Source organism: Lycorma delicatula, chromosome 2 (genome assembly GCF_047948215.1).
Source record: "Lycorma delicatula isolate Av1 chromosome 2, ASM4794821v1, whole genome shotgun sequence".
NCBI lineage: Eukaryota > Metazoa > Arthropoda > Insecta > Hemiptera > Fulgoridae > Lycorma > Lycorma delicatula.
The window spans coordinates 162496175-162520242 of record NC_134456.1 but is presented as its reverse complement, the minus strand read 5'-3'; the positions used below and the strand labels follow the sequence as shown (position 1 = coordinate 162520242).

The 24068-nt window shown below is 31.2% G+C and overlaps 1 protein-coding gene across 1 annotated transcript; it reads right to left on the bottom strand.

Annotated features, from left to right (window-relative positions):
* Window positions 1–5286: 5286 nt before the first annotated feature.
* On the bottom strand, window positions 5287–24062 carry LOC142320297 (uncharacterized). Its single transcript, XM_075358003.1, has 4 exons — window positions 23777–24062; window positions 17706–17789; window positions 14814–14874; window positions 5287–5702 (listed from the first exon to the last, which is right to left on the bottom strand). Exons 1-4 carry the CDS (start codon window positions 24020–24022, stop codon window positions 5368–5370), a joined length of 726 nt encoding a protein of 241 aa, XP_075214118.1. The 5' UTR covers window positions 24023–24062; the 3' UTR covers window positions 5287–5367.
* Window positions 24063–24068: the final 6 nt, after the last annotated feature.

Here is a 24068-nt window from a genome sequence, read left to right as displayed (position 1 = left end):
ATTTTCAAAAACATTTATTTCGATTATTCTAATGATAAAAAAAAAAATAAATTGCCATTCATTTTGCTGAACTTTCCGATATTCGCCTAAAGCTTTCAAATTTAACCGCTCTCTCAGTGAAAAGTTGGAAATTATTGCTACCTTTGCTTATTTTCATATATATGTAAATATAAAGAATGTTAATTTCATTTCATATATTAGTCATTATTATCGTTCAGCTTTGTCTGATACCTTAAAAAATATTTATTTCTTCACTCTTTATCAACAGAAGTAGACAAATTAAAATAGACATAAAACAAGATTAAAATATGTAGAATCTTATTACTATTTAGTTCAATAATCTCAATTAGATATTGGATAAACTGTTAAAGCTTATTACAGTTGACAATAGAAGTTACAATGTTAAATAGCTGAACAAATATTTAATTTTTACTCGTATATAAGTTTAAATTATAGTTGGCAGTTACTATCCTATAAACTTTTCATTAATAATAAATTTAATAACGTTAAAATTGGCAATGCACGTAACACTAAAAATCTACAATAAAAAGGTTGAAAAATCAAAAACTGATATTTATTAGTAACTCTTTTTACTTCATTGTAAGATGCAAAGGAAGTATTGTGATCGCGAAAATTTTCGGTTTCCAAATTTCAACGGAAATGTCCATTTTGACTAGTTTCGGCGTGACTTCTGTACGTACGTATATATGCATGTGTGTTCGTACGTATGTATCTCACAAAATTCAAAAACGATTTGCCGTAGGATGTTGAAATTTTGGACTATTGTAACATTCAGTTCTGCACCTCCACTTTTGGTTGCAATCGACTGGACAAAAAGTGTCAAAAAAAGCCCAAAATCCAAAAGAAATTGGATTTTGGACTTTTTCTTAACTGCAGTAATAAGCCCTCATCGAGAGCTTTTCAACAATATACGTAAGTGGTAATTTTCATTGGTTCCAGAGTTATAGTCAAATAAAATTTTAATTAATGAAATTTTTTTCTGATTTAAACACCCCTAAGGCAATCAGTCCGGCAATCGAGCTTCACTCGGTCACCTCAAGGTGTCGTGGCAGCAGTTTGCCCTCCCTGTTTAGCCCCTTGTAGAGGCATCCCATCGGGGTCTCCCTAGCGACATCAGGACACGCTGACTTCCTCTCTGGACAGCCAGCCCATCCCTCAGCTGGAGAGCTGCCCTTTCCATCCTTTACCTTTGAAGCAGCAGGTGAGTGTTTCGCACATCTGGTGTTTACCTCATGCGATACCCCATGTGTCCTCTCACACTTTGAGGGTCCCTTATACCATCATCGGGTAGCTCCGAATCCCCACTCTTGCATGTGGGTGGACCAGAACACCCTAGGCATAGGGGCTACTTCTCTGTTCTTTTCTCTTCTTTTTCCTGTTTAGCCTCCGGTAACTACCGTTTAGATAATTCTTCAGAGGATGAATGAGGATGTATGAGTGTAAATGAAGTGTAGTCTTGTACATTCTCAGTTCGACCATTCCTAAGATGTGTGGTTAATTGAAACCCAACCACCAAAGAACACCGGTATTCACGATCTAGTATTCAAATCCGTGTAAAAATAACTGGCTTTACTAAGACTTGAACGCTATAACTCTCGACTTCCAAATCAGCTGATTTGGGAAGACGCGTTGACCACTAGAGCAACCCGGTGGGTTTAGGAGCTACTTCCCTAGCCCTTGACATCGCTACGCTTCGTCCCTTGCTTCATAATTTTAGTAGATCTCCTCATGAAAGCAATAGATCCCTCACCACAAGACTGAACACCTCACCACAAAACAGTCAGGCTGCACACCACACGATTTACTCTGACTCCTTGTTCCGCAGAATCACAGCAACCATTGCCGCAACCGTCTTCCATTGCTCGGCACCTCGTAGCATAAAGGCTACTAGGTTCTCCGCCGTGATCCGTGCCAGGCCCGCTCGTGCCTTGATCTCGTCCCATCTGGGGCACTCATAAAATGTATGCTCCGTAGTATCCACTAATCCTCAATAGATATAATTAGGGAATTCCCTTCTCCTAAACCTGTAGAGGTAGGATCCGAATCCTCCGTGACCAGAGAGGAGCTGGCAGACGTAATAATCAACGTCCCCATGCTTCCTCCGCAACCACTCCTTCAGCCTTGGAATCATCCGATGGGTCCAAACTTCCGTATACGCGGTATCCCACCTCTCCTGCCACTTCTGAAGTAGGAGGGGCGTGGAATCAGGCTGTGGCATTCCCTCATAGACTCGCTTCAACTATAGAGCTCTCAGTCGAACTGGCGGGACACCCGCCAGGACTCCCGCAGCCTTCCTTGACACCGTTCGGTCAGGGGATTTATTTTGGGAATTACTTTTTCAGATTATGATGCTTCTCACAATTCAGAACAATATTGCAGTTCAGCTATTTTCATCCTTCTCCAGATAATCAGTCCGGCCAAATTAATTATGGCAATTGAAGAGATTGATGCAATCGGTTGATTTGTTACTTATTCTTACAATAAAAAAAAAAAAAAAACTAGGAAAAATTAATTATTTTCAGTGCTTATAGAATACTGAAAAAATCTGACAACAAAGTTGTAATACTTTCCTGGCACTGGTTATTTGTTCTTAAATAGTGGATAAGTAATTATGAAATAGATACCTAAGATTTCTTTTTTGGGGTTGGGGTAATTTATGATGAATTTTTATTATAAAATTATTATTATATGTTTAAATAAAACTAAAAAGTTTTAAAAATTAAAAAAAAATCGGTATTTTTTGTCTTTTTTTTGTTCCCCCACTTCCAAAATCACCAAGCTATCTAAAGAAAAGTTTCAAGAAAACTATGTAAAATGGAAGAAACTAAAAAAAACATCCATTAGAAAATGTACGATTTTTTTGGGGAAGTGGGATGAATTCTAATGAAATTTTTTATAATATTATTACTAAAAGTCCTAAGTACTATTAAATGTTTAAATAAACCTAAATATTTTTTGTAAAATTCAATATTTTTAAATTTTGATCTTTATTTTAACCGTACTCCCCAGGGTTTTTGGATTTACTCCCCCACTACAATACGGCTTCAAAAGTATTTTCTTTAGGTCGCTTGCACTACTATTATGCTTAGATAGACATGAAAAAAAATTCGTTAAATACATGCAATAATTGAAAAGCTTTTTTCGATTTTTTTGGGAAGGAGGGAATTTTAGGGCAAAGTTTTTTTTTTAAAAGGTGATGTAAACCATTTAAGATTTTATGCACGAATAGATTAAAATTAATATAAAGTGGGGTTATATTTGACAAAATTTAAGAAAATTTACCCCTAAAACCATCCACCTTCTGGAAATATTGGATTCAAAATTTTTCCAGCATATTGTTCCATAAACGCTAGTCTCTACAAAAATTCATCAAAATATGTCAAAAGTTATTAAGCTTCAAACACGCCAATCCATCTACATTCATACGTACGTATGAATATCATACCCTATTTTATTTTTGTTTTTTGGGTCATGAAACGTCGTGAAATGCAAAAAACCAGTACCCCACTTTTTAACTGATTACCATACTTTCCTTCTTGCAGTATTGCCCTAGAGCTGTGATGCCAGGAAAATAAAATCCTTTCACTGATCGAGTTTTTTCTTATGTTCGTGCTGTTTTCATCCCCTTCTTGATTTGATGAGTTATTAGGTACAGATAAATACTTCTAAGAAGCATTATGCTACGTAATAACGATTGATATAATAACCTTCATCATGTTCTGACTGATCTAACCATATAGATATTTAATAAAATAAACGTAAATATTCTGAAAACAAGCTCTAGTAGATATCGCCACATATATTCCTGCATCATAACAGAAAATAAATTTAAGACATACATCAAATGAAGCTGATTAGAGTTCTGTAGGAAATAATTTGATAGTTCATCGACATATCTCATAAGAAAAGATGTTCACTTTACACATAATCCTATAACATCAAATTATTTAAATATTGCGCCTTGCTAAATATTCTTGCATTATTGCGTTGATTAATATCAGTGGGTAATAATGTCATTCATTTATTTGGTTTTTTTTTTGTTTTGTTGATGAATCGATAGTTTTATTTTCGGTTAATACTCAACGATTGATAAATACTATTTTGAATGTAAAAATTCACATCATATCGATGAAATTCATTTACTATTTTTGAAGATGTTATTACTGTTCCTCTTCCAAATTTAATTATCTTTCACAAGTGGCATATTTCTTCATTGCCTTCTTTGTAATTCGTCTTTATAAGATTGATTTTGTTCTCGATTTATGAAACTACAGCCCAACTTCATTATTATCTGTATTTATCGATTCTTTTGATATTTACTAGTGTTTAATTATCCCTCGAGAAGGAAACGATAACGGTAAATGATTTTGAATTTTAATTTAACCGTTTGTCCAATATTTCAAGTATAGGTATCGATTCAATTCAAAAAGTTACAGAATAATTTTTGTTTGTTAGATTCGGTATATGGGATGGAATCTTCATATATTTTACGTGGCACCCTATAATTTGCGCATTCGGTTTTTTCTGAGTGGTAAAACGAAAACACCGGTGGAAAAAGTAAAATATTATTCACTAAATTTTAGAAAAATTGTTAACTCCAGGAAATTTGGAAAATCTAGCTTCCCTCTGAGAAGTTTAGTCTGAGAAGAAATTAATTTACTTCAACAAAAGTTTTGTTATATATGCTAAATATTATGTATGCTCGGAGATCTGTTAGTAAAACGCAACTAACAACATACAATTACTTCGTTTGTGGTGGTTTACACAGCTGTACTTACATAAATTAATTAGCGAAGGATTACAAGATATAAATGAAGACTTAAGACTTAACCTACGAAGAAATTCTTAATATATTCATACATGAATATCCTAGTATTAATGAAATGAAATGAGAAAACATTTAATTCATATATGAGTATTATTCTATTTATTTTAATTCTTCTATTACTAATTAATATACGCAAATAGCGTAATTTAAAAAAAAACGACTATATTCACCGTTCTATATAAATAAAATAATTTGATGAAAACAAGAGGAAAATAATACTAGTGATTAAATATGTATTCCATTAATCCAATTTTTAGATTACCGTTTCAAATTTCAACTTTGAAGCACAGTTTTCCGTCAATTTTAGAATCTGTAAATGAAGAATAACTTTGCTATTTTTTTATTTGAATTGCTACTTATATTTTAAAAATGGTGGTAGTTTTAAAATATTGCATAACAAATATCATGTATGTAATAACAAAATAAAACAAAAAAAATTAATACTTTATTTAAAATTTATTTGATAATTAATTTTTTTAATTAAATTCCAATTAAATAAATTTGTAATTAAAGTAAAGTCAATCGTTTTTTATAGTATTTTCACGTTTAACCATTGTACTGAAGAACTTCTTTCTAGCCACGTCGTTCAACATCGTCTTACTCCTGACCAGTCGTATTTTGATGTAACTATATTTCACTCTAGATTTTGTTAATACATCGAACTCTGTGATTTTACTGCTCTTAGAAAATTGTACTAATTCACAATCGCTTTCATCCAAAGTGAATATAGTATACGGAAAATTTTCCAAAGTATCTTTTTTAATTGGACGAGAATGCGGACTGTAAATCACATACATATTCTGATCATCGTAATTTAAGTTAAATACCGTATGCTCACTAGGAAAGATAAAATCTATTAAAAAACAAAAAGAGATCACGTTATTAAAAAAAAATTCAATCAAATACTAAATTATTTTTAATGAAGTTTTAATAAATACTTGCTTATTTTGTTGGATTATATCACTATTATTATTTTGTATTCTTAAATTATTTACGAAGAATCCCCTCGGTTAAAATCTTAGAATCTTTGAACGAAATCATTTCTCCCAAACTGTGAAAATTCATATATTTTCACGTATTTTACGGTTTTAAAATCAGAAATCCCATAATAACCTTATAAGGAAATTCACAAATGCAAAATGTAGATCAGTGAATGTCAATAAGAGCAACAGATTGTCATCTTATTTATCAAAATTATTTGATACCATTTATCCAAATCTATTTGAAAAACTGATTCGGCATAATGTCCAATCTTGTTGTAAAATACGTTGACTAAATTTATTGTAGTCTTGTAATGGTTTTAATCTGTTTCTAATATACGTGCAATTTTAATTCTTCAAATGGAAAATCTTTAAAAGTCATCGCACTTGCTTAAACATTATTATTATTTTTGCTTATTATTATATTAATAAGAAAAGAGTTCATTAAAAACCTATCTAAATAAAAAAACTACTTTAATAACAACACACTTATGGTAAAGTCGGATGAATCTGTACGTCAACTTCTCTCTTAAACTTGAGGTTAGTTCAAGGTAAATATTATAAATCCCTTTAATTTAAACGGTTTAATTTTCCATTGTGCTGATGAAACACTCGTACTATATATACGGATACAAAAATATACGAGTACATTGGTCAATATCGGTTAATATACTTGTGTATTCATGTATACAGATTGTATTATCAGAACAATAAAATTTTTTCCTACTAAAATAATAATATTGTTTCAAGTAGGTACGATGACATTTAAAAATCTTCTTCCATTTGAAGAATTAGTTGCATATAGTATCATTAAAACATTATTTTATAAAAACTACAGAATAAAATTAGAAATAGATTAAAGTATTAGAACCACTTCCCAATTACATAAAGTTGTAGATTACATTAAATTTAGTCAACATATTCCTGAATAGTTAGTTCCTTAATTCAGAATGACCTTACCTTCTCAAAATAACAATGGATATAGAAGATTACGTGTATTACATAAGTTACAAGATCAGATCTACTGACAGATTCTTTTGACTATTATAAATTGTTTCTGATACTAATTGCATAATAATTATATTAAAATTTAATTAATAAAAATAAGTAGATTGCAATTTTCGGTCAGAAATCTCTAAATTACTTTATGATTACGTTAATTTACGCTTACATTAGTGGTTTTTATTTTCGTTTATTATTTTACACTTTAAAATTAATTGTTCAGTACTGTTGCAGGACAGATGTATTTTAACAGTGCTCACTTATCTAACTGAATGCAGACATTCAATACTTGCTTTTGATTAAAATTACTATAAGTTTTTCAAAGCGTATTTTGTAGCGTATATTTTTATGTTTTTAATTTTAATTTAAATAATATTACGAATATAACAAAGATCTTTGTTACATGTTTTTATTGTAACAAAGATTTACCAGGGAACGATAATTTATTCCTAGATGTGGATCGTGTAATAAAAAAATGCAATTTTTCTTTCATTAATAAACAATCATTGATCGACGTGGAAAAGTATGAATGAAGAAATAAAAACTTCGACAGTGTTTAAATTGTAAAAGGAGTAATGATTATACATTTTTTGAAGAATATATTTCGAAATTGTTTAATATTTTGAGCCAATATGAAGGAGCATTTTTAGAATTTTTTGTAATAAACTAACGAGTAGACGTTAACAAGATTGTTGTTAAATTTCAGGGTTAATAGTTCAAAGGATACTGAAATTGTAGACCGTCGTGTGGCTTGCCGTCTTAAGAACAATGAAACAGAATTGTTAATATCGAATTACTTACTTTTAAAGAAAATATTTTGAAAATGTATCGGGTAAGAAGGTATATAATTCAAAATATTGTAAGAATTCCATTCGACCAAAATGGTATTGAAGCAGTGTATCGCTTACGAAGAAAAATGGATAGTAAATTTGCATCTACAGTTTAAAAAACAGAATTTTTACATAATTGATGTAAAATCATGTTGATTTCGTCAAATGAGAGAAGTTAATAAGAAAAAAAGGAAGGCGGCTTTGTCACAAATAAAATTGTTTGCAGATAGTGATAAACGATACGTATACAGGTTTTAATAGTTACTAATGAGACTGATAGTGGAGAGAAATTGTACTAAAAGTTTAATGTCGTATTTAAAAGGTTGCTCTAGCAAAGTAGAACCTAGAAAAAAATAATGATTGCAAATATGCATACGTTGTAGCGTACTTTGGGTGTAGAAGTGATTAGAAAATTAGAGATCTTGATATTCAGATATCTTGATATTCATCGTAACTATCGGTGCAATCTTTAATAAAACAAATAAAAAATAGCAATACTTTGTAGCGCGTGTGAAAATGTCACGCCTGACCTGGATTCGAACCCGGGACCTCCGGATGAAAGGCAGAGACGCTATCACTCGCGTCACAGAGGCCGGCAGCAATACGTTTTTAAAACACAGTACCCTTACGCACGCTCATGTACTCTCACACATGATGAAATTTATAATAGTCGTTCATTTTCAGTAAATCGACAAAAAGTTTAATGCTAAGTCAATTACATATTTTGTTTTTTTTTTTTTGTTTAGAGGAGCAGGAATTTAAAGCAATCCAGTGTTTTCAACAATTGTGGATATCTTCCGTAGAGGATATGAGTGAAATAACGGGAACTATAATCGTAATTCAACCGGATAATTTAGCGATACGAATCCTAACAGATGCAGATAATCTTGTGTTGTATTTGTAATTGACGGTTCCAACAATTTTTCGTCGAATTTTATAAATGAAAACAGAAAGTTTCCAAATAAACAACTGATGAATAATAAGAACCCCATTTCGGCAAACAATAAACTTCAGGGATACTTTCTAGTTTTCCTTAAAGTAATTCTGATAACGCTTCTAATGTAATTAACAAAGGCTCTGTTTTCTGAAGTTCCACCTTTTGAAATAATTCCATACATTAATACAGTATGATATGTATAATAAGTTTTTTTAAATTCATTCTAGTCGAATAATTTAGATATTTTTCAGGAAATTGTACGAGGTAATTCAATTTATATTTATGTAGTGAACATGGATCAGAGTTGTATGCTACTTCCACGGGGACTAGCAAATTTTCATACCAAAACAACTCCAAAGTACTTGTAAAACTCAACTTGTCCAGAGACTTACAATCATTTTAAAATTTGGAAAAATTTGCAAGATAGATTCCAAACGACAGATTTTGATTTTTCAGTTAGAAAAATTGGCATACGAGTATATTTTTTTTAGAAGCATTAAACTTTATTAAATTGTTTCGAACCTGTTTGTAATAAGATACAGATTCTTCATTGCCGTATTATAACTTCATTTTAGTGACCTAATCAATAACAATAATTCGTTGGCTGGTGAAAGTCACCAGCAAACGAATTAAGCATCCCAATAATGCTAAATTAAAAAAAAAACACCATAAATAAAAATTAAAAATAACAATGGTCCAACTTTCTAGCAAGAATAACATCTTAATCAATTTTATTTTCATTGCTGTTGATTCTTTTTGTTTACATCAGTTGAATCGAATTTGTTAGGTAACTCTTAATCAAATTTGATGTAATACCTCTAATCCTATATAAAAACAATTTAATTAATTTTATACTGTTTATTGAATCAAAGGCAATCACAAGATCAAGAAAAATGATAATTATTTTTTTTATTATGTCGGTCCTAATTTTTAATAAATTTAATCGGATTAAATAATGCATCAATGACATCCTGAACATTATATCTGATTCCAGTCTAAGTAACTTAATTTTAACTATCTTCCCATTAACTTTAGAAAAAACGCTAAGCATGAAATAGATCTATAATTGCTAATAACCGATTATCGTACAACTTGAATACTGTAATTACTTCACCTCTCCTTAAAAAATATATATATATATATATAAAATAAAACATTAAACAATAAACAATACGGAGAGGAGTTTCTGTTTTATTTAAACTCAGCAGCTATTATCGGAACCAGAAGAGGAACCAAGATCGTGGCGTAATATACTGCTCTAAACCAGGTTCACTATGGTGTATAAATCTACAGTCGGCCTTATATTCAGCACCATTAACTACAGCCTGAGCCGATAGAGATATTGTTCAGGCAAGGTTATTAACGACTTTGTAACAATCTATTTAAACCATTGATTTCATTTCTAATTTCTCCACAATTGGGATATGTACTCGTATATTTAAATCGATAATAAAAGAATGTCGTTATTAAACACTAAAACCACACAATAATCAGTTCTGTTACATTAACTTTGAAAACATATCGATCTTAAATAAAGATATCTATCAGAAATAAATTACAATAAAAGTTACTAAAGTTGCAAAGAGTAAAATTTATCAGAAACTGATAAACATTAACAGGCATCTGAATAAAATAATTAAATCTCTTTATGTAACTTTCATGTTACATATTATCGACTTCCTTAAGATAAATTGTTAATTAGTTTAATATCAAAATCATTAATTAAACGTGCTTTAAACAAAATCTTTTCACTGAAATTGTAATATAAAATAAAAGTTTTTCAATCGAAAATAATTTATGTCCAATACGAAAAAAAATTGACATGACGTTATGAACAACAAAATCGTCGACCACAATATCCTGTAAAGGGTTGTTTTGTTTTATTCAATTATAAAATCTGATGTGGACACCACATAACTTCCTTTTACGCCAATAAAATTACATATACACATCATTTTAAAATGAAAAGTACATAAATTTTATTTCATTAATAACTTCTGATATTTTTTGGTATTTTTTTTATTGTCATTATTGAATTATTATTTATCGGTGAGTTTTTTTACAATGGGAGATTAATAATTATTAATAAATCAATATAATTAAAGTTAAAAAAAAAAAGTTAAAAAAAAGGAGACGAAGTCTGAATGTGCCTTCCCCTTGTAAGATCCAAATATTTCATTAATTAAAATTTCATTTGGCTATAACTCAGGAAAATGAGCACCACTTTGATATATCGTTGAAAATCTCTCAATGAGGGCTTTTTATTGCAGTTAAGAAAAAGTCCAAAATCAATTTTTTTTCTTTTAAAATGGGGTATTTTGGACACTTTTGATTTAGTCGATTGCAATCAAAAAGGGACATGCTTAACTAGATGTTACAACAGTCCTACATCCAAAATTTCAACATCCTACGGCTAATCGTTTTTGAATTATGCGAGATACTACGTACGTACAGACGTCACGCCGAAACTAGTCAAAATGGATTCAGAGATGTTTAGAAATGATTCAATGATTTCCATTGAAAGCAGAAAACCAAAATTGTTCGCGATCACAATACTTCTTTTACTTCGTACAAGGAACTAAAAATCAATTTAAATTTTCAGATCACTGTAAATTAACTGAAAGATGTCAAAAATTTAACTCAAGAATTTAATAATGCAGCTAACTGAAAGTTCAAGTAATTTAGATGACATTGATAAAAAAGTAAAATTTTTAAAAAAGGGTAGTCAAAAAAGGAACAATAAATATATCGAAAAATTAACGTAAGTTAATAACTTTGGGGATTTTATTAACTCATTAAAAGATGTTGCTCACAGGTATATTATTGAATTAATAATAATTTTATTATTTAAAAGTAAACTTTTAATTATTACTAGAAATTATTTTTATATAATTTAAGTGATGAAACTGAATACTGCACCGTGTTTTCTGTATTATTTATATAAGTTGGTTGTTTATGAAAGGCATATTTTATTTTTATATTTAAATTCGTTTTAAATTTTATTTAGTTTTTGTATTGTACTATGAACATTGAAGTTAATCCTTATTGATGTTTGTAAAGTATGATTATTAAAAAAAAAAACATAATAAAATAAAATAAAATACAATTATTACGTTTTTGTTATCAATTTCCAAAGGCACTTCTGTTATCTGTTTCTATTGTTAACAGTTATGATTATGGTATCTTTTTTGCGATCAATTTTAAATATTTTTTGTTACCATTGTTATTTATTTATTAGCTATTATTCATTATTTTTAAATAATAATTTATTTTAATGTAGTTAACTAATCGTCATTTTTTAATTTAGATTGAAGTCTCTCTTTACTAAGTTGAATTGACTTATTTAAAATATTTATATTTTTAAGATAGTATATATATATATAAACATGTATAAATCTCTCTCTCTCTCTCTCTCTCTCACTGTGTGTGTGTTTGTGTGTGTGTGTGTGTGTGTGTGTGTGTGTGTGTGTGTGTGTGTGTGTGTGTGTGTGTGTGTGTGTGTGTGTGTGTGTGCAAACTTACTATTAATAATACTCTCTTAATTTATTATTATTATTATATTTCTAAAAAAAGGTCTATCAAATCACAAAAATGATTTGATATCAGACCTTTTTTTCTAATATCGATTTTTCTTATCCTTTTCACGATATAAATTATTTTATTTTATAATTATTAGTGTCTTTAATTTATAGTAATACTATTTATATGAGATGTCTACCAATGTGAAAGATGTGAGAGAATTTATTTAAATATTCTCTCAATTCGTAAACATTGAAATAAAATTTTAGTTATTATTAGGAATCCTTGTTCTTCAAATAATATTGGTGGTGAATAAGGAGGAGATGATCTTTTAGATAGGTTAATTTATCAGATAAGTAAATTAAAAAGCAGTCATAGAAGTGACTGCTTTATCTGACACAGTAGTTATGTCAATAATTTTGTTGTTAATTTTGAAGGTTAGTGTTTTTGAATCGATAAGCGCATTGAAATGACAACCTATAAAACTGCATCGGCCACCAAATTTAAGTATATTTTATTTCCTAATAAACTTTCTCATCGTTTTTGACAGAAATTACGATATTAAAAGTACGTATTGGAGATTCCAATACTAACCTGAGTATAGAATCTACTTGGATAAATGTACTGATCTCTTATACTCTCTTATTTCAATTTAAGCGAAATATAAACCCGTTTATAAGTGACAAAGTAGTAAATGGAAATTTAATACAATCTACTATTAATAATGCAATTTTATGTCTACCCCTTGTCATTCATTTCACATTTTGGTATCAACAATGACCTCTGATTACTTTTTAATAGTAACTATCCAATAATAATATTTATATTTATGATTTAATAATAAAAAATGATAATATAAAAAATGTTGACTCAGCATTTAATGTAAATTAAATTAGAAAAATGTTAAATATTAATTTTAATGATTGCGTTTTTTCTTTTTTTTAAATTCTGAGAACTTTTGTAATTATTTGATAAATTTCTAAAAAATCCCTTTTAATTATTAGTAATAAATAGCGGTGTAAAAAGAAATGGATGACATCGGATTTTGTGAACCATATTAAAGAAAGAAATAAACTTTCTGAAAATTGTAGTTATCCAATTGTAAAACCATAAACACCTTCCACAATCCATTAAATTGAAAAATTAAAAAAATGAACTAATGAATTTTACTTTAATAAATTAAATTTATTTTGATAAATATAGATGATGTTAAAAATCATAGAAGCTGGTAAATAAACTGTGGGGAAATCAGGATTAGAAATTGGAGATTTAATTAAAAACTTTCGGACATATTGATTGATGTATTATTGATATTATTATTAAACAGTTTGCTGAAATCAGTAATTTATTAATGGAATCAGTGTACTTAAGCGTGATTGTAACATAACGCTTTAATTTACTAGCCACTGTTGTAACTAAAGTAGCATTTCAGATATCAGCTATCATCGATAAAGAAAATAAGGAAATTATTTTATCTTTTAATGAAAAGAAATCTGTGGGAATTGATTTATTAAGAATTTCTGACCTTAAATGTTTCAATGAAAAACCAAGTATTCTTGTTATAATTCTTTTAACATACATATCAGGGAAGATGTTTTTTGACTATTTTAAAGAGTGCAACAGTTCAATCCATTTAAAAACATGGTTTTCACGGTGCTGTATCAAATTATTGGCTGATTTCGATGCTTTCCGTATAATATCAATTATGAAAATGTACACTAAAGATCTTATAAATACGTTGAGAAGAATGAATTTTTGAAGAACAGTCAAAAATATGGTTTTAGGAAGAGTCTGGTAGTTATTCCCTGATTTTTTTTTCAAAACACATAAATTTGAAAATAATTCATTTTATTCACTATCTTTTAGTATGCATTTAATATGAGTTCTCATTCAGTAATGTTGGGGAAACTTTAAGATATGTAAATGAACCGGTATTGCATTGGTTTAATAGTTACTTGGCTAACTGACACTTCTTGTAAGAGTAAGTTAAAATAAAATTGATTGTAAATCAGTTCAACTCGAGTTTTTGCAATCGCTTTATAAAAACATTTTTTCTACAGGAATAATCTCTATATGTTTGCATTTTACGAACTTAAAATTCATTAGTTGCAAATCATTTTAGTCGCAATTCAATTTTTATCTTTATGTGCAAAGAACTATTTGTTACTATTCATTTAAATCTATTTTAATCCAAAAAAAAAAAAATAATTTCCATAAATTTAGCATGTGAACTAAATCGGGGAAACATTACCCGTGGAAAATGTTGAATTTTACAATAACTGTTCACTACTTTTTAAAAAAATTATTTAAAAACAAAAAAAAAATTTGATTATGTAACATGAAACAATAGTCCGTATGTTCGCATTCGCCTGACAACATTACGGTTTCCGCACTTTAGAGTATTTACTTTCTGAAGTATTGTATTACTTGTCGTCTGGAATACTTAATTTCCATTCAGTAATGAACTTGAAATCTAGTAAAAAGCAACAGTGCTTGGGTTTATAACCCAATTTATTTTTGTTTTTTTTATTTTAAACTAAATCTAATTTTTATAAGGATATTTATACTTTTATTTTGTTTAATGTAATTTTTATTTATTTTGTCATGATTTATTCCTGGTATCCTTATCAAATTACTGATTATAATTATACATTTTTTCTTTATAATGCGTTTTATTAATTGTAAATTTTACTTACTGATGTAGATATTCTCTTCTTTTAATTGATTTAAAAACACTCCTTCTTTAAGATCCTTCCCCTGTACGAAAAATATAATAGTGAAACATTTTACCATATGATTAATTTATAAACCAGAAATTTAACGAAATTTTTATTCACAGTTTAACACTTTAAATATAAATGTAGCCTTTAATATTTCCCTAAATGAATTAAGTAGCTACAGCTATAATTTTTAAAATTAAATAAAATCTCGTATCATTCAGCTCTGGTCTTATTTTATAGTGAAGTTATTAAGTCAGATCGATTAAATTTTTCAAAAAAAAAAAAACAGTCTTCCGTTTCCATCTATTTTAATAGTAAGAACTAATCATCTGAAACACAAGAATGATTACATTTTTCCTGTTGAATATTTCAAGTGGAATGGTAGGACTAAACATGAGTAATATTTTAAAAATATTACTCAGTTTTGTTTTCTTGTTGGGATTAGGTAGAAAGAAATATGAAAAGGCTGATTTAGTTAATCTTTAATTAATTTGAAAACGAATAATGAAAACAGAGTAATAGAAACATAATCAATAAAAAATATAATAACGAGTACACTATGAAAAATTACTTAGTGACCGAGCACCATTTTTGTTACGATCAGAAAAAAATCTATGGCCATAATAAGGCCATTTAAAGATGTAAAGGAAAATATTTAAAGGTTTTGAGCGTTCGATTGTTAAAAAATAAACGTATGTAAAAAAAGTAATAGTTTTGTGCCGTTAGGCAACTATAATTATAAAAAGCCGTTTGAAGTAAACAAACAAGCTAATATAATGTTCTTCCTATAAAATAAAGATATTTTTGAAAGAGCTTAGATGTTGAAAAGTTATGTACGGTGGTTGCAGGTTGCCATTTATAAGTCATATTTCATTAAAAAAAAATTAATAAGTAGTGTCATTAAACTGACATGCAGACGGAGTTAAGTAATAATAATTTAAATATTTATTGACTAACATAATACAGAAACCGAGTTATTATGTTTTGATAAAAGTTATCTAATTTTATAAATAAATACGGGGTATAAGCGATAAAGTAGTTTTTATTAAGTTGTAAGTCATCAGATTAAGCAACTACAATAAAAGAACAAACAGGACACAAAAAAGCATACTCTTAACTGTGGAAATGTAGTCTTTTAAATGGAGTGCTCCTGTAAGATAAAAAATCCTTTTCGGCACGCCGGAAGGCGGAGGTAGATTTTACCGGTGCTAAGTAGGGTATAAAAAATATTTCCACCTTAAGTTAAGAAAAATTTCAAATTTACTTAATACGACAATGGTTGCATGTGAAAAAAAGTTTCAGATGTTTAGCATAAGACAATGCTGCTGGAATCTTACAATTCCAGCAGCATTTTGGTCATCCCTGGCCGTAAGGGTTGGTCCATATCAAAAATTGTTTCAGACAAAAGTTTTAAGTAATGTTTGGAGGACTAACGACTATTTTAAACCGATTCGATAGTGTGCCTATTAAGGAAAGTATGAATTTTTTTGTTTAAAAATCCAATTTTTTCCACTCTCTGGGCCAATGATTGGTGATATCAAAAAACGTTACTTATGTAAGTTTTTTAGGCCTTTGTCCAGAGAATAGTAGGAACTTTAAACGAATTCGATATTTTACTTAATAAGAAAATTATAGCAATATTTTATTTTTTCGAAAAAGTTCCCCATTTCTACCCCGTGGTCCGATTTTAGCTGTTAACAAACTCGACCGAGATTTTGTGACGAGTTATTTTTAAAGAACAATTTGAAAGTGATTGGGGCAAAATCACCGTAGTTATCGTGTCCACAATAAAGTGAGATATATATATATATATATATCTCACTTTATATATATACATTTTTGAGCTGACGGTGGTTTGGGGTCTGGGAATGTGAAACGTGAAGATATGTCGAAATTTGAATCATGGTACCCATTACAATAGGTAGCTTTCTTATGAAATCTACCTAAAAGCGGTTTGCGATAATAGTAATAATAATTCTAATGTTATTTTTCGTATTTAAAAAAATTACCAAATGGATAAGTAAAATTAGGTAATGCATCCTTTAAACACAGTGCTAGTGTTTTTATTTTATTATTATTTTTTTTTTTTAGTTTTTTTAAGCACTAATACAGTGTGAATTTAATAGTCGACTACAAACATTTTTATTTCATTCATTGTTGACTTCTTTAAACCCCACCAGTCATTTCACGCAGCTGATCAGTAAAAAAGGAACAACGAATGTTATTTACTTCTGTTAGTATTAAAAAAATCTGTTGAAGGAAATTTTTAATTTCTGTAATTAATCATTTTTGTCACCAAATACCGAAAGAAAACCTTTTTTATTTTTTCAAAAAAATATATAGTTTTTAATATTAAAAAATATATTTATATTATAAATAATTTTTTTTTTAATAAAACCGTTTTCAAATAGCCTAAAAGTGCTTTGAACCTCAACAAAGAAATGTTATAATAAATAATTTTAATAGTTCCTGGAGCATTAAAAAAAACCCGTTCTAACTTCTCATTACCTTTTCTGCAGTTATCTTATAAAAGTTTTAGTCAACAGTTTACTGCGCCTGTTATTCTAGTAAAGCAAACTAAAACTGCAGTTCAAGTTAAATAAATAGGAATATTTTCCTTAGTTTTCTTTCGGTATTTGGTGACCAAAATGATTAATTACAGAAATTAAAAATTTCCTTCAACAGATTTTGTTGAAGGAGAATAAGTAAGACCCTATGATGATCTTTAAGCGTCATTTGACCAATTATTAAATTCGTTACCAATTCGTTTTAATAAATAATAAAATAGTAAAATGAGAAAAAATAATTATAATGATTTGAATATTATTCTATACTCTTCACCGTAAGTTTCTATGTTTTATATCATACCTTCAGATTAAGCGCACAGTAGATCACTTCAAAACTATTACTATCAGGAAGCTTTATAATAATTATGATTGAATAATATGAATCCTGCAAACAAAAAGTACTTAAAAAAATTACAATTTACATTTAAGTTTTTGAAATTTTAATAGCTATTTTTTCTTCTCTGATTTATCAGATTTAACGGTTTCATTTCTTTTTAACAGAGTAAAAGGGTTAACTGTAAATAAAGTGTATATACATTTTTTTTAAATTCTCGTATACGGGACAATTACTGAGATGTGGAATAGCCACATACCTTATCAAACTTCCAGAATGATTTTTTTGTTTGTTTTTTATTGTTTAATTTTATTTAAGCGTGTTTTTTTCCCACATTTTAAATAAACTAAAATTTTATCTATATAAAACAACATGAGTCACTTATAACCGATGACCAGCAAAAATTGCTGAAGATAAATTGATGAAAATTTATATATATGTTCTCCTTATGGCGTAACTGCATAGCTGAAAGAATTTTTTTAAATTCCCAGTATAAAGTGTTAAAATGAATTAACAGTGAAATTTACTATTTTATGAATTTCTCCGTAACAAATGTAGAGATCAACTTCATTTTTGGGGTGTATAATTTTCATGCGGATATATAAAACCAATTTCGAAATTTTATGAAATTCCGAGTTTAAAGAGTTAAAATGGATCTTTGAATTTTGTTTGAAACCCGACTAATTTTTGAATCTCTCGGTAAAAAAATGAAGATATCAACTTGATTTTTGGTATGTATAATCTTCATGTAAATATCTAAAAACCAGTTTCTAGATTTCTGAAATTAGACCTTGAAAGGGGTGAAAACAGGTAAAATTTTGAATTGAAAAATTTTCAATCATTGTTTAAAATCTACTCGTAAATACTATACTAAATTGCTCAACATCTGACTGTACTACACGTTTTGGCTAAGCCAAACATTAGGTTAATGTGCCTGTGTGCCGTTAAGTTAATATACCTGTGTGTTGTCGTTTATACTTGTAGTGTTGTTGTTTTTTAGTAGTTATTATTAGTAACTAGCTGCTTATTTCCTTTTTTATTTTTTAGCTTTAAATGGAATTTCGAAACAAAATCCTTATAGACGTCGGCGATGCTGTTTGACGGGCTTGTTGGCAGGATCGGGGACATCACTAAAATGATCCGCGGTCACATATAAGAACGCTAATCGCGAACTGAAGCAGGCCGATGTGAAGCTGGATCTCGTTACTCAGCTGACTGGACTTAAGAGAAAACTGGGAGACGCCGAATGTATCGTTAGGTTGTTTGACTGTCGCGACAGAGACCGCAAAAAGGTTGATGTTCTAGATATTAGGATTCTGCAGGAGGAGGGAGTCTCTGACTACGAGTTTGTCTGGCTAGTGTCGAGGAGATAGCCCTCGGAGGTGCTTGTCGGAACCACTGAAGTTAAAGAGTCGTTGTTCTCTGTCAATGATAGAGCCGTTTGTTCTGATCTACGATCTGGCCATTGGAGACACCGGATACGCCAAAAGAGTCAAGGATAGGTCCCTATATCTTAAGAAACTTCTCGAAGGAAAGAAAGGTTAAGTCCGAGCACCTGATTAGAGAGAATAACGACGGGTTGATCCTAATGAGCGATGACCTCAATTTAGATCGTTGTTGTACTTACATTATAGTTGTAAATACAGCATAAGGCGAAGAGCCAGCTATACTCGCTGCCCAGGAGGCTATGAAAAACATCTTGGAGGGCTCACATGGGTTGATATTTGGTCTACTAGATAGCAGATTAGGCATACCTATTCAAGTACGCGGGTAGAAGGCAAAGACAGACATTTGATGTCTCCTTTCCCAGAGAATTCAAGATCGGGGCTAAGGAGGGAGCTGACTCTAAAAAGAAACAGGAGAGAGCTGTCCAGTCCAGAACACTTGTTTTGAAAGTTGGTGGATTGTCTGCGTAAGACTGTCGTAAGCTGTAGACTGTCGTAGGTATGCCTGTCGTAAGTTGGGCGAGATTCTCTCTCTTAGGAGAGGGATGAATAATGAAATCCATATTCACTCTTCATGAATGTGTAGCGGAGGTTGATGTTTGTTTCCGTGGCAAGGCGGATAGAAGGGTCGTTGCCCATATCAAGAAAATCGAATCCAGTACTGATGAGGGCGCGATAAACGAGGGTATCGCTAAGGCGGTCCGACCGGATGACAGTTTTAAGCTAACGTCGGTTAAGCCGGCTTATGGCGATACTAAGAACGCGTCAGTGATTCTTTCTGTCAGATAGGCCAAAGCCATTACTGCAAAGTATAGATTCAAACTGGCTGGGTTCTTTGCTGGGTTGTCATGAACCGTGTTTCAGTGCTGGGAGCCAGGTCATATTGCGAGTAAGAATCAGGGCCCTGATCGCTCCGAATTTCTGTGCGGCCATACTGAAAAGATCGGATTTTGAGAGACAAAGTTCGATCTCGCATGAGATCCCACTAAGCGATCACCGTATCATCTTGCTGGAGGTAACGCTGCGTTCTCAGGGGACAGCAGCGTCTACCGGGTAGCGGTATGCTTAGATGGTTGTATTAGTTTCTGGGAATTAATCGCGGCCAGGTTAGAAGAGGAGGATGCGATGAAGCTGGATGTCCTCGTGGTCACGGAAGAGGTGGTCACGGAAATCTGTGAGACAGCAGGAGACCAAGCCGGGGGGCCAAACTGGTCTACTGATGGTGGGCTGAACTTGCCGAACTGACGAATGCTTGCTGGTCAGCACGAAGGCGATTCCAGAGACTAAACTATGAGACGGACTTGGATTGGAGATAACTGGTAATATTTTGAGAGATATAAGTTGGCCATCATGAAGTACAAGAGGGATGGTCCTGGAGAAGACTAAGGTATTGATCATGGCCGGAAGGCGGAGACTGGGGCACATCACCTTCCAGGTACAAGATGTCTCTGAGCTTCCCAGTACTTCAGTGAAGTACCTTGAGGTATGGCTGAATGAGAGACTTTTTTTAGGAGACATATAATTGAAACCGCGACAAAAGCAGACGGACGGTAACCACAATGAGCAGGCTTCTCACAACGTGAACGGGCCAAGATCCTCGAAACAGCGTGTGTTCTCCAGTGTCGTGAACTCAATCCTGCTATATGGGGCACCTGAACGGTTAAGAGCCCTAAATACACAGCATAAAAGACTGACCCTTGAGTGGATCCAGAGAAGGATGTCTCAGACACGAGTCTGCTCGTGTTACAGAATTTTCTCTTTTGTGGCGGCGTTCGTCATCGCCAGTAAGCTGCCGATAGATTTGCTGGCACGGTTCAGGTATGACTGTTAGGAGGGGGGGGGAGATAGGGCGTCTTCTTGATGGTGTTCTCCTAGACAGGTATCAGTTCCAGATGGGATGAGTCTGACAAGGGAAGATACAGGCTAATTAAATGGGTTGCGCCGTGGGTTAATAGAGGGGATTTGGAAAGGTACATTATTTACTTAATCAGTTCGTGTCGGTAATGGCTGCTTCAGATCGTATCAGGATGCTATAAGCTGCATTAGGGAGCGCAGAGAGGACGATATGTGCCTGTATTGTGGCGATCTTGATGATGTCAAGGACGTGATATTCATGTGCGATAAGTGGATAAATCCTAGTAAAGCCTTTATGTGGATTTGAATACCAGATCGTGGATACCGGTATTCTTTGGCGGGTGGGTTTCAATTACTCACACATTTCAGGAGTGGTCGCCATGAGACTGTATAAGCCTACATTTTATTTACATTAATACATATCATCCTCATTCAACCTCTGAAGTAATACCTTACGGTGGTTCCAGAGGCTAAGCAGAAAAATAAAAAGGGAAACCAAGAGCGCGATATTAGCAGTAACGGGCTCGCAAGATACGAACAACATAATTGATGTCATGCCCGCTAGCGTTAAGAATGAAATGCGGTCTTCGAGTTGATGAGGAACGTCCATGTGATGAAGGGAGCCGGGAAGAAGGATGGGACCAGCCTGCGAGGGGGCCTTCATTTACGACAGTTAGATTAGGTTAGGTTAAACCAGGCATGGCAACCCACAGGGTTGCTCTAGTGGTGAACGAGTCTTCCCAAATCAGCTGATTTGAAAGTCGAGAGTTCCAGCGTTCAAGACCTAGTAAAGGAATTACTTCTATACGAATTTTGAATACTAGATCGTAGATACCGGTCTTTTTGATGGTAGGGTTTCAATTAACCACATATCCCAGGAATATTGAACTGAGACTGTACAAGACTACAATTCATTTACACTCATACATATCATCCTCTAAAGTAATACCTGAACGGTAATTCCTGGAGGCTAAACAGAAAAAAAAGAAAAAAAGATCAGGCATGGCATTTTCACACGCTACAAAAATTGTCATTCATCTCATCCTCTAAAGCAATACCTAATGGTGTCCGGAGGTGGTCCTGGAGGTTAAAAAAAAAAAAAAAATTTGACCAGGCTAAGTTAGGCCTGGAGCGGATGTATGTGTTTTGTCAGTACCCAAGGGCTTCACTGTGTTCCTTGCTGGTCTATTTGTAACAGGCGATCTAGTAATTTACACCAAAGACTGTGTTGTGCTTATGGCAGGTGCAGTCTCCTTGTGTTGTTGAGGGGGAGGAATTTTAGTTGGTGAGAGCCGGACACTACCATATGTGTGCAGATGGATGGTGTCTGATAGAGATTTCCTCTCCTTCAACATAAAAAAAAATAAATAAAAAAGGAACCAAATAGAGCAGACAAAGCTGTGATGTGGACCTAGTTGTTAAATAAAATAATTCTACTTTAATTAAAATTAATAATAATCCAGGACTCAAATACTCACAAAACAATAACTCTTTCAGTAACAGTAATTCTTTTATAAATAATCTTTTATATTTCACATGTATAAAGTCGGACAAAATTAAGGATCAGTGAACTGTTAATATTTGTTCTGGTTACTCATTTATCATTAAAAAGGTCTATAGTTTCTATTATTTAGTGGACATGACCATCGATATATATAAATGGATTGTGCACTGTAATGTTGAAGTAGGTTGTTTTTCAATCCATCAGTGTACTGCTCCCAGATGAGCTTTAATTCATCTATGGCGATTAAACAGCATTCGCTGATAAGTTCTTATGTGGTTCTTGTCCAGAAACAGAAGAAGAGGAGCGGAATAACATTTCATCTGTAAGTATATAAAATATTTCTGGATGTTTCATGATTTTTACTGTAAATAGAAAGTATCTGTTCTAGTCAGGCAGGGTGGGAATTTGCCCCAGCCAGTTTTCATATAAGTTATTAATTACAATGTGTGGAAGGGAGAGTTCATTGAAATTTTTACCTCTATATAGATCTCACAAAATTTTTGAATAACTAATTTAAACAAATAGTTTACAACCTAAAAACAGACGTTAATAGGAAAAAAACAGTTTTAACTTTGTTACGCATGTTGTACATACAATGTTATAAATTTGGCTACCCTGTTATAAATATGAACACATGTACATGAATTGATTAAATTTATGTACATTAAACACAAGCAATTGATTTTGCTTAATTAGTGCAGTGCTTGAATTTTTTTGCCTGAACCTCTACAGTCATCATCACGCAACCCATACACATAGGAGCCGAAAACATTGCAACAAGGATTTGTTGGATCGGCAACCAGGATCCTATGTGTGTGAATAATTATGACTTGTATAAAAGTGATATCAAAATGTCTAATAATCAGTATATGAAAGAATAATGGCATTATCAGTTAAAATTTATCATTATATGCAGTTGTATAGCATTAGTTTTCTATTTTCATAGAGTAATAAAACAATTCACATATAAATTATATATGTTTTAAAAATTAAAACGTTAAAATTTTGTGGGATCTTAAATATTGCAAAATTAAATAGCCGATTTGATTGGCACCCAACAATAACTTCTTGAATCTTAATTGGATAAAAGAAATAATTTATATTTTTTGATGTCCTCATGAGCAGAAAAATTTCTCACAAAATCATAGAAATAAATATTTTTCTAATTCAAGTTTACTATACTCATAATAAGAATATTTTTGATTGTATGGATCTTAATAAACTAATGTACTCACTATATTTAAGTATGATCCAGTTATTTGTATAAATTGCGGTTTTGATTTCAGCATATTATAACTAATTTTATCGTTATGTAACAACACTTGACCATTTTCAAATATCAAAGCGGAACTAGGTTTTTCGTTTGAAAATAAATTATGTGATTCCTTAATTGCAATAAAAAAAAGAACAATAATTACTGCAATAATTTTCATTCTTATGATGTTTTGTGAACAAGAATAGCAGGGAACGTTAAAGAACATATAGATTCTTTGTTACAAGTTTAATGATGACAAATAATAAAACAGT